This window comes from Acanthochromis polyacanthus, chromosome 7 (assembly GCF_021347895.1).
Source record: "Acanthochromis polyacanthus isolate Apoly-LR-REF ecotype Palm Island chromosome 7, KAUST_Apoly_ChrSc, whole genome shotgun sequence".
In the NCBI taxonomy this organism is placed as follows: Eukaryota; Metazoa; Chordata; class Actinopteri; family Pomacentridae; genus Acanthochromis; species Acanthochromis polyacanthus.
This window is the reverse complement of record NC_067119.1, coordinates 10,697,157-10,709,279: the sequence shown is the minus strand read 5'-3', so window position 1 is coordinate 10,709,279 and position 12,123 is coordinate 10,697,157. Positions and strand designations below refer to the sequence as shown.

At 38.7% G+C, this 12,123-nt stretch overlaps 1 protein-coding gene across 2 annotated transcripts; it reads left to right on the top strand.

Annotated features, from left to right (window-relative positions):
* Nucleotides 1-113: 113 nt before the first annotated feature.
* Nucleotides 114-10,698, top strand: zgc:114041 (uncharacterized protein LOC574425 homolog). 2 transcript variants are annotated; one of them, XM_051950288.1, is made up of 5 exons: nucleotides 114-2,152; nucleotides 2,965-3,200; nucleotides 3,288-3,431; nucleotides 4,340-5,122; nucleotides 8,544-10,698. In XM_051950288.1, exons 2-5 carry the CDS (start codon nucleotides 3,005-3,007, stop codon nucleotides 8,726-8,728), a joined length of 1,308 nt encoding a protein of 435 aa, XP_051806248.1. In that variant the 5' UTR covers nucleotides 114-2,152; nucleotides 2,965-3,004; the 3' UTR covers nucleotides 8,729-10,698. The 2 variants fall into 2 exon arrangements, with proteins under 2 accessions (XP_051806248.1, XP_051806247.1); XM_051950287.1 differs by having other exon boundaries at nucleotides 114-3,200.
* The last annotated feature ends 1,425 nt before the right edge of the window (nucleotides 10,699-12,123 follow it).

The window sequence follows — 12,123 nt, the reverse complement described above, 5'->3', positions numbered from 1 at the left end:
TTCTTGAATTCCAGCTCGTCGTTATTTCCACTGTGACACCAAACTCTGCCAAGAAGCTCAAAAACAAAACTCTGTGTCTTCACCTATTCCAGCAATGTCGTGCAGTAAATTGAATCTGATGTCCTTTAAAGGTGCAGGAAGGGATTTGTCAAGGCGATTAGTCCAAGTGTTCGACTGAGCGCGTCGTTATCTTTACAGATGTGTGAAGCTTAAGCTGTGCTTCACGTAGCAGCGCAGTGAAATGGAAAACATTTTTGATCCTCTGCAGACACTGATTCTGTCGTTTGCACCTCTAGATCTTATTATGCAACCGCAGTAACAGGAGACGGGGGACTGAAGGGGCACTTGAAGGGGTCTCCACCACATGTCTGAAGTCCACTTTTACAGTGGAGCTTTAAAGACCCAAAGGGGCACTTTAGTTTACAGACAGCAGTCGATACACCAATAAATATAATAGGTTGTTTAACAAATGTCTAATATACATCTGGGATTAGAAGTGCATCCACTTAAATGCATTTAATAAGTCTCTTAGACCTATTCAGTGTTACATTATACTCCATTAGTAAATTTCACTGCAAAGTATGCCACTGTTATACTCCTGGATGATATTCATAGAAGCCAGCTAGAAAAAGAAGTGAACACAGATACAAAATTCAGTAAATTATTAATTGGAGTCGTCTTTTTTCCCCTTTGAGTATTAATTTGTAAAATGTTGAGTAATTTGTACCTAAAAGCGTAAACTTGACTTACTGTAACTATTTTTTACTTTCACTTGGAGGTACACATGTCCAGAAAGAAACACACCGAATGAAAATAAAGTAAGTATATTTTAAGGAGGATCTCACTTTAAATATAGTGTATACACACGTAATTTAAAGCGCCATTATCGTTTTGTGTTTTCAGTGCACCTCAACTGCTTGTAGCTGCTGAATCACAGCCTTTAAATGAAGGATTTATACAAATGTTGGCCCACAGAGAGCAAACCGGACACCGTTATCCCTCTGAACCTCAGTCAGTTTCTGGGTGTTTATTTGCTCCTGTCGCATTTTTGTTCGCTGTTTTTTTTTTTTCCCCCCACTGCAGCATGAAGTCCTACGCCTCAGTGGAAGTTACACAACGGTGACTGAGAGTAGAGAGAAATATAAAATGTCTTAAGTGCAGTGTAACAAAGTAATATCGCCAGAAAAAAAGGTTGAATTTCTTTGTAATTTTTTTTTCTGTTTTACAAAAAAATGGAAAAATCTTTTCACATCCACTCATTTACACTTAGGAAAGGAAGTGAAATTATTGCAGTAAGTGAATTATTTTTGTGATATTTTTGAGTATATGTGATATATGTGTTTGTTTGATGTTTTGGACAAAAAAGTGCATTTTTAAGTTTGTGCTTAAAATGTAATTTTTATCTCACTTTAGCAATTTCTATTTTTAATTGGAAGTGCCTATATATATTTAGAAAAATTGTTTTCTTAAATGAAAATATTGTGAATATTATATTTGAACTGCCAGCAAGATGTCATTCTAAAGAAAGTGCATAGAAAGGTGATTTTAAAATCCAATATTATTTTATGTTTTCGTGTATTTTTACAAGCTGTTAACCTGGACAGCCTGGAAAAAAATATAACTAGGCTTTGGAGAAAAGGTCAGACTGATCTTTTTACACTGGAATTTGACCTATATATTTGTTTTTTCAAGATGATTATGTCATTCTCCTTAATAGGAATTTTTTAGTTCATATTCAAATTCACTGACAATAAAATTAAAAGTGCTGCAATAAATCAACAGGATAAAGTGCTCTGCGACACTTTATTTTGAAATCCGCCGTTTGTGAGCGCTGCGCGTATTAGCTTTAGCGTCGTCAAAGCTCAGGACGGATCACCGGCGGGTATCGGGTCCGGTAACGACAGTAATGACTTAAAGCTGTTTTAGTTACTGTTAGTTTGCTATTGCATTTGCTTGATAAATGTAAAGAGAAAATGAGATGAAACGGCCAGTGTCCGTCCTAAAGGTCGTGTCTTCCGCTGTGTCACCGAATTCACCTTCCGAGCTGCCGGAGGGATTTAACGGACTTCACGGCCGCATAAAGGTGCTATATCTGTAGCCGATATGCGGAGGACACCCGAAGAAGAACCGTAACGAGAATATTTTTTTTTAAGTAAGCTTAAATTTTCACCTTTTATTCCTATTTCAGAACTATTTTATAGCTAGCGATTTTTCTTTTGTCGTCTTAATTTGAAGGGACGTTTAAAAGCCTTATGCGCACCGAATAAAAATATCAGTAGTTCGACTTAAACCTTAACTCATCTTAAGATGTTCACTTTTATTCACTTCATACGGTTGTCTGAGTTGTGAGGCTGCGCTTTGTTTTACTAAACTGGTTAATTTTAATGTGTGAAGAGGTAAATATTTTTTAAAAATACGCTGAAAAGTGGGATTCTCAGTCACCCAAGTCTTAGTGTTCTGCATTTCTTCTTATTTTTGGTTCTTGAGGACTTTAAAACCAAAAAGAAAAGTTCAGTTGCACATTCTCAGACTAATAACGTGCTCATTCCTGCACACTGTAAATATTTCTGTTACTTTACTTACTTAAAATTACTTTGATGTGCTGCACTTGCTGTTTATTTGACTAGTAACTTGTAACTTTCTCTTTAAATCTATATATCCTTCTCTCAGTGTTATCCTTTTGCCAGCATTTACTGTAATACCCCTAACCTAGTTGGCAATAAACCTACTTCAGCCCACAAAAGGTAAATACCAGGCTGGTGGACGGCTTTGATCGGTCTCTATGGAACTGGAAAGTTTAGAGTTCATTTTTTCACCCTTTAATTCAACAGGATTTTCCAGAACTGGTGTGTACACTGTTTGACAGCTCTCACAGCTGCAAGACTCTGTTCATCCTGAGTGTTCATTTCCATAAGCCCTGCCTCCACTGGAAGTTTCTAAGTTTGTAGCATAACAACCTTTCAGCAAAGACAGGAGAGCAGAGCCTGCCGAGGAGCCGAGGAGGATGGAGTCCAGGAGACCTCCTGATGGGGGGTATGGCTGGGTGGTGGTCGCGTCGGCCTTTTTCACCATGGGCCTGACTGCCGCCGTCCTCAAAAACTTTGGCCTCTTCTTCCTGGACATCCAGAATCATTTCGGGGTCCCGCTGAGCACCACCTCCTGGGTCACTTCCACAACGATTGCCATGTTTCACCTCGGAGGTGAAGATGCCAGCTTCAGGTTTTAGCTGTTAATTTGTTTTCTTGCCTCTGTTTGTTTTCCTAAGGCTGTTTTTATTCTCTCTGCAGGTCCGGTGGCCAGTGCGCTGACCTTACAGTCTTCTCAGAGGGTTGTTATTATGGTCGGAGGGCTGCTGACTACTTCGGGCATGGTGCTGGCGTCTCTGGACCTCAGTCTGCCCTGGCTCTACCTCAGCATGGGGGTCCTGCAAGGTAACAAACTCAGAACACATACACAAGCCTGGGAAGGATTGCTGCAATTTTGACATTGATTCATTCAGTATCCCTCCATTTGAGAGACCTATTCATCATTGGCATTTTGACTCTTTACAAGGTTTTACAATAATTATTTGAGGCAAAAAAATAAAAAATAAGAAAGACCAATCAACAAGCCAACTCACCACAATAACATCTTTCTAAACAGGCAAAAGGAACCAGTTTGATTGGTTTGTAATTTCTTGTTGATCGTCAGCACACTGAAGTAAGGAGTGTCAATTGTCAGCAGTAATTAGGTCATTTGACATAAATGCAACTGTACACAACCACTGGCACACAGAAACCATACAGGCGTGGTTCTTGTATAGCTGATTTAATATTTCTTAAACCAAGAACGATCCATATTTGCCATTTCTGATGGAAAAATCGGATTTTGTGAAGTGAGTGAGGTATACTGAACCAGAGAGATTTGCTGCAATGTGTTACACAATGCAACATATGTATATGGCAATGTACTGTGTTGTATTGTGAAAGAACGGGACTCCCATCTGTTACTTTAATGACTAAAAACAACTGAGTCATAACATTTAGCACAGAGTAAAATGCCAAAATGAAAAGGTATTAAGGTCTGTTGGAACTATTTGAAAAACACTGATTTGAAGTACACATATTTTATTATTTGATTTGTTTTATGATATCAAATCCTGACATAATATTGCCTGAATGATCAGCTGAGAAAGGAACGTGCAGATTAATCAACAGCCCTAATTCATGTTTTGCTTGTTTTTACACCCATATGGGACAATAAATTCTTGCTAGGTGGGTTGAAGGTGACCACTTTTTTGGCTGATGGAAACCAGAGGATAATGTCAATATTTTTCTTCTTTTTTTAAAAAAAAATACAGGTCTTGGCATTTCCTTCTCATGGATCCCCGCCAACAGCATGGTGAGCCACTACTTCGTACGATGGCGTCCCATCGCCTACGCCATCGCCAGCTCAGGGGAATGTGTCTTCGCCGTCATGTTCAGTCCCTTCTTCCAGTGGCTCATCGAAGCGTACACGTGGCAGGGTGCCTTACTCATCATCGGCGGCCTTCAGCTCAACCTGTGTGTCTGTGGTGCGCTCATGAGGCCCCTGGAGACGCGCCAGAGCCCAGCGCAGGAAACCAAAGACTATTTGGAAGTAGACGATCCCGCGCTCCCACCAAAGAGGAAGACGATCTTCCAGTGTGCCCTCCTGACAATACCTGAACTTTTGCTCTACATTCTGTTCGCCATCTTCGCAGCTGCAGGATTTTTCATCCCGCCTCTCTTCCTGGTGCCCTTCGCCAACAGTTTGGGGATGGACAAGTACTGGCCGGCCTCCATCCTGTCTGTTCTGGCGTTAGCTGACCTGGTAGGGAGGCTGGTCTGCGGCTGGATTGCCAACGTGAGGCTGCTGAGGAACCTGCAGCTGCTCACCATGGTGACCACTCTGCTTGGGGTGGTTCTGCTGCTGCTGCCCATCAGCCACAACTACTGGGTCATCCTGGTGTTCGCCTCCCTCTACGGCTTCCTGTTCGGCTGCGTGGTGGCCATTCACGTCACCTCCATCGTGGACATCGTGGGCCTGGAGGGGTTCGACAGCGGGCTGGGGTTGTTCATGATGTTCAGGAGCATCGGGGGTTTCATTGGTCCTCCTGCCGCAGGTGAGTAGTTTGTGTTTGGATTGACCAGTAGGAAGAACAATATGCCAGATGAGTTGAACAAGTCTGGAAATGCAAAGAGGTTAGCGTTTACATGCTGCTGTGTTTGACTAGAAGTTTGGCATAGTAGTTAGTATACTAAAAAAAGGAGCAAGCAGATACAAGACAGGGTGTAATTTCACTCTCATAGGAGAATAAAACTTTATTCAGTACATTAGTTCGGGAAAACCGTGATTGATATTACAGCAGTAAAGACAGAGAAAAGGAAAGGCTTCTCAGTGCATTCATATTCTATATTTAACTAAACCTGAACTTATACCTAAATTAACTAGTGGGTAAGGCTTTACTTTTACTTGTAATCCATAATGCCAAACTAATTTCTTTGTAGAAATAGTAATTGGTAGTAGTTTGATAAATGCATGCAAAGAAGTCAGTCATTTTTATTTTGAAATGTGAAATTATTCATTGTATGACAAAATTTCTACCCTCCTTTTGGCACAGATGAGATTTTGTGTTCTGACTTTAAGGAAGTTTACTGGAATCGGATTACTGGAACACTGTTAAGTGCTGACTTGTTGGAACTTGCACAAGGGTTTCTATGAATCTTCTTAGTACAATTATTTCACAATTATGGACACGCACAATCAAATCAGTGTGGTGTTACATTACAGTATACAGTATTGCAGACACATTTTTTCCTTCAGGTGATTGTATCTTACTAAAGAAAGAGTCATTGTTGGTATTGAATGTCCATTTTAGATTCTATTCCGCGGTTGCTCTGACCAATCGTTTTGCAGAATTATCATTTTCCATTAGCCAAGATAAAACAAATCAATGAAACGCACAGAAATGTCACGATTCAGTCCCTATTTCCTCTTCTTCTGCTGTGACTTAAAGCCACCAACTGTTTAACTCGAGTCGTTTAACATCTAATTCTTTATTAATGTCATAGATTTAGTTGCAAAACTGAACATTTTTGGTTTTAAGCCCATTTTAAAAAGAGATCCCTGTAACTTAGAAGTAGGCAGTTTCTTGATTTGCAGCGAAAACAATGGCAGTCACAGGCACAAAAAAACAATTATCTGAAGCTAGCAGAAGCATAAAATGAGCAGAAAGAGACAACTAAATGCGGCAAACAGACAGACATACAGACTTTATTAACCCTGTGGGAAATTCAACATTATTGCAGATAATTGTATGACCGTACATCAGACGCTACAAATTACAACATCACAACAGCTCTGGTTGTAGCTCTAAACAGAGAAGACCTGCAAGCGACGAAATTTTGTATCAGAGCCAAAAACCACAATTATGCAGCATGTGGGGAACAAACTGAACCTGGCAACACATGAAAGGGCCCCGAAAGTAATCTCAGTTTTAATTGTCTGTATGTTTTTCTCATCCAGAAGGAACATCCTGTCACTGTAGTCAGACTTACCGTCACACTTCTGACATGAGATACCCACTTCCAGGCTTCGTGTCTGCCGCTGCATAGATTAACCTCACTCCAAATCAGCTTCAGTGCTCCTCCTGTATAAACAAACTGTTGTAAAGGCTAAACAGATTTTCTCAGCACACAAGATACAATCAGAACATCAGGATTGTTCCACATCACATGGAGCACAAATGAGAGAATTTGTGAGACTTTAGTTACACACAAACAGCTCTCCAAATCTACAAGACTTCTTTCATGGATCTTGAGTTTCACCTTAGTCATGTTGCTGTAGAATTTCTCACCAGTTGTGTTCTGTAGAAGGTCCAGTTAATGAGGCAGTTTGTAGTAGTTTGTCATCTGAGTTTAGCACCCGTGGCATCAATCAGCAACAGGATCCACATGAGTTTCTCCAAAACAAAGAGAGCTACATGCCATTTTGCTTGTTGTACAACAGTTGTAACTTCAGTAAATACTTTTAAATAACCCCTAGCATGAAGAAATATCAATCTGTCTACTGCAGGAAGGTCCACCTTGTATTTTTCTCTACAACAAACAGTTGAGCCGTCACACACAGTCAGCGTTTGAGTTACAGTCCCAATGATCAGTTAAAGCTGTCACAAGTTTTGTTTTACTGTCAGTCAAAGTATGTTTAGTAAAGCGCAAAATATTTTGGTCGTGTCAAGTGATTTATTGCAGAGATTTTTCCGCTTCCATCCAGTAGTGGCATTTCTGTGTGTGGAAGTTTTCCCATAACTAGGCCTATATATGGAACATCATTATTAACAAAAGGAACTACCAAAATAAGGCATGTAGAAACAATGAAAACACATTGGGGCGGCTGTGGCTCAGGTGGTAGAGCGGGTCTTCCAATGGGTCTAAGAGTTGGCGGTTTGATTCCTGCTCTCGCCCAGTCATGTGCTGTTGTGTCCTTGGGCAAGACACTTTAAGCTCAATGTTTGTTTTTTTATTATCCCTTAATGTTATCTCTATAATAAGATTTTAAAAGGGAAAAATGCTCTTAATTTACACCAGAATTCAGGAAATAGGATCAATAATTTTCAAAATTTTCTGGGGGAGGACCCCCAGACCCTCTGTCAGCATCCCGCACAAACCAAATCTCACTCTAAAGTCTGGTCACAAGTTGGCAGCCCTGGCTGTATACGTGTGGCCTATAGGTGAGCTTTCCCCCCTCAAATACACACAGAAACTCTTTTCTTAGGCTGCTTTAACGGGTCCATCACACCAGCTGACTCACTCAGTACTAACTGAAATAACTCCAGAGCTATTGGATGTATTGCTGTGAAATTTGGCAGAAAAGTTTCTATTGTCCTCAGGATTAATTCTGATAACCTATCAGCAGATACTGTGACCAAGAACCCACAGAATCTAACATTTCCATTAGCCTCTGATGTACATTCAATGCTAATTAGCAAATATTACCATGCTAATATGCTAAACTGAACTGATCAACACTGGAGATGATATACCTGCTAAGCATCATGTTAGCATAGTCGGTGTGCTTCGTTAGCTACAGTAGACCCTCACAGCGCTGCTAGTGTGGCTGTTCTTGCTCCAGATCTAAATTAAAGATTTTTCTTTAATTTTTCTGTGCAGATTTTCTCATCTTTACAGACATCTGACCAGTTTATGAAGAAGTGACAGGATTATCTGGTTCATGTGACATGATTAATTTCTGACTTGGTCTGTTAATTAGCTCTGTCTGTGATGTGATCAATGCTTTGTACTTATTTAACAAAGGGGCAACTTGAAACAGTATGATTTTGCCGAGAATTGATTTCAAACTTTGAAGAGGGAGCACACATTTTGCAGTATCCACAAATGCAGGTTAAGTTGAAGCTAAATTGAAGCGGCTCAAATGTCTCGCTGCAGGTCCATATGCTCCTGCAGCATCGCTCCTGTTCATTTATTCATCATCTCTGGCACACTGTGTAACTTTGTGGTTTTTGTTCTGCTGTGTTTCTCGTGCAGGCTGGCTGGTGGACCAGACTAAAGACTACAGCACTGCCTTCTACCTCTCCGGCCTCTGCCTCATTACATCAGCGGTATTTGTCATGGTGGTCGACAGCCTGCTGCAGAAGAGAAAAGCTGTGGAGGCTGAAGTTCATCAGGCGATTAACAAACCGGAGGACTGGGAACCAGGAAAAGTCAAGTGAGACACTGTTACATAAGGCCGTTGAGGGCAAATGGAATCTGTACAGTTACTTCAATTTGCACTTAGACATTTTATTTGGTCACAGCTTTTGAAATCATAATTAGACAGTAAAACACACCATGAATGTGTTGTCTGGTGGGTTGAAAGCTGGTGACACTGTGCAGGATGCACAGTTTCTTTTTGCCTTGGAGGACCGCACATCAGATCAATTAAACTCCTCAAACCTGACGAGCTTTTAAGTATAAAATTGCAGCTATGTGAAGACACATCTGCAGCAGCACTGATAGTCACACTGGTCCCCAGAGTTTAAAGAATAAAGCTGACAGTATTCTACAACAACAAATCATATGTAAAGATCTAAAGCAGTAAAATTAGCTCCTTCTCAAGTTGTAAATCTTGAAACAGGTCACAAATTAACAGCTGCATTCTTAAAAATGTTCAGTATTTTCCTGAAAAAACTAGTGCATTGTCGTTTTTTTTTGCAAGCTTTACACAAGAAGACATAAAGCGTATGTTTGTTGGGCTATTTTAAACTGCAGAATGGATGTAGTTGAGTATTTACTACAGCAGGATGATGTACGTGCAGATTTCCCAGCTGTGGGATCATTAAAGGCTCATCTTATTTTGCAATATTTAGGAATAAACTCACACTATAGTGCAATAGAGTGACTCACTGTGTTTTAAAGCCTCACAGAAATAAGCCATATCAGACCTTAGGATTGTTGGCTTTGGTATTTTTTATGGGATACATATATATTGAATTTTACTTCTTTTTTGCAACAGTATCACTGCAATATACCAACAGGTTAATTGGTCATTTTTAAAAAGCTGTCAGCTGAACATTGAGTCTGTTACTTTAAAGCTTTAAACCTCCTGCAGCATGTAGGTCAGGCTGTTCAGGTTTCTCTGATTACTGGAGCGTTGACTTTCTGTGAACTCTCAAGCCATGGCGTAGGTCTAATAAATATTTATCTTGGGCACTGAAACCAGTTGTTCCTTTGCAACAGACTTTTTAAAGATCAAGTCTTGGAAAGGAAACAAGGTTTGTTCTTCTTGAAACACTTTAAATTAGTTAGTTTTTTTAAATGAGCCTACAAAGGCAACTTGACATTTATGTAACTTTTTGTAGTTTATTTTACCTGACAACAGACATTCAAAGCTGGTCATAGCTTCAGGTTACACAATTTTCTGTCTGAATTTAAAGTTGTCTCATTATATAAAATGTTTTTCATGTCAACACTTCTAGCAGATAAAAATATACAGTTTTATGAAATAAATCTCTGCACTGATAGTTTTAAATGTTCAGGTTACAGATTTTTATTTAAATATAAAGTTCAGTCTGTGTTTTAAAATTATGTCTGTCATATGAACAGTTCATATAGCATTGAACAATGCATTGTTTTAAGAAATAAATCCCCGCACTGTTGGTGTTTAATGTTTTACTTGGTTTGTAACTTATATTGTTGCTCAGCTCTGCCTTCAGCTTTCCCAAAGCTCAAGCTAAATCCCAAACAGCTTGTTTAAACTCTCAGGGGAGCTGCCACAGCTACACAACATGAAACTGAACCCAGGATGAGGACGTTAGCAGTGTGTTTTGAGAATCTGTGGTATGTGCTGTACAAATGGCGAGCATGTTAAAAGTACTGTTATGTAACTAAATTCTCAAACTGGCTTCAGCTGCTTTCACTCGGCTTAAAACTTTGTGCGTGAGAGGAAACAATTAGTCAATCAAAAGGAAATTAATCTGCAGCGAAACGATTATTCATTTGCCCTGATTGGAACTGAAAAGCAGTGAACACGCTGGTTCTTGCTTCTCGTGTGTGAAACTTTTGTCGGTTTTCTTGAATGTCCTTTGGTTTTGAATTGTTGCTCAGATTTTCAATATGTCACAAATTGCCTTGGAAATGAGCTTTTTTTTAAATATTTCACTGACCAAATTTGTACTTGATAATAAAATGAGTGATTTCAGTCCTACTTTGTCATTTGTTGGTTTGTTTGTTTATTTGATGTATGAAATGTTACCAGAATGGTATGAAATGCCCTTTACAGCGACTTAAGGCCATTCTGTTGAGTCACATAAAATAAAATTTAAAAAAATCTGCAAATCAAGAGCAGCAGTTAAGGAATGTATTGTATGAATGATGGCTTTAAAAACTCAGATGCTTCATGGTTTTCCTGATAATAAAACAGCAATAACGTTCAGAACTATTAAATTGGCTAACAAGAAAAACACTGACTGCAGTACTCCACCAAGGCTGCTCAGTTCAATAAAATACCATAGTTTAGACATACTAAATTATGAAATTTTAGTGACATCTTGGATGACATACTAAACTATGATGTTTTTGCCATATTTTGGACAACATACTAAACTATGACATTTTTTTTCACATTTTGGACGACATACTAAACTATGACATTTTTTTGCATTTTGAACGACATGCTGAACGATGACATTTTTTGTGACATTTTAGACAACATACTAAACTATGATGTTTTTTTCCACATTTTGGACGACATACTAAACTATGACTTTTTTGTCATATTTTGAACGACATGCTAAACTGAGATATATTTGTCATATTTTGGACGACATACTAAATGATGACTATTTTCACATTTTGGATGACATGCTAAACTACAACATTTTTTTCTTATTTTGGACGATTTACTATGACATTTTTGCCATATTTTGGACGACACTCTAAACTATGACAGTTTTGTCACATTTTGGACGACAAACTAAAATGTGACTTTCGTGCCATATTTTGGACGAAAAAATAAAATGACTTTTTTGGCATGTTTTTGACAACACTAAGCTTTGAAGTTTTTTGAGATTTTGGACATCATACTAAACTATGACATTTTTTGTCACGTTTTGGACGACATACTAAAATATGACTTTTTTTCCCCATATTTTGGATGACATACTAAACTATGACGTTTTTTTCACATTTTGGACGACATACTAAACTGACTTTTTTCACGTTTTGGATGACATACTAAACTATGACATTTTTGTCACATTTTGGACGACATACTAAACTATGACATTTTTGTCACGTTTTGGACGTCATACTAAACTATGACGTTTTTGTCACATTTTGGACGTCATACTAAACTATGACGTTTTTGTCACATTTTGGACGACATACTAAACTATGACGTTTTTGTCACATTTTGGACGACATACTAAACTATGACGTTTTTGTCACATTTTGGACGACATTCTAAACTATGATCTTTTTGCCATATTTTGGACAACATACTAAACTATGACATTTTTGTCACATTTTGGACGACATTCTAAACTATGACGTTTTTTACGCGTTCTAGACGACATTCTAAACTGTGATGTTTTTGCCATATTTTGGACAACATACTAAACTACAACGT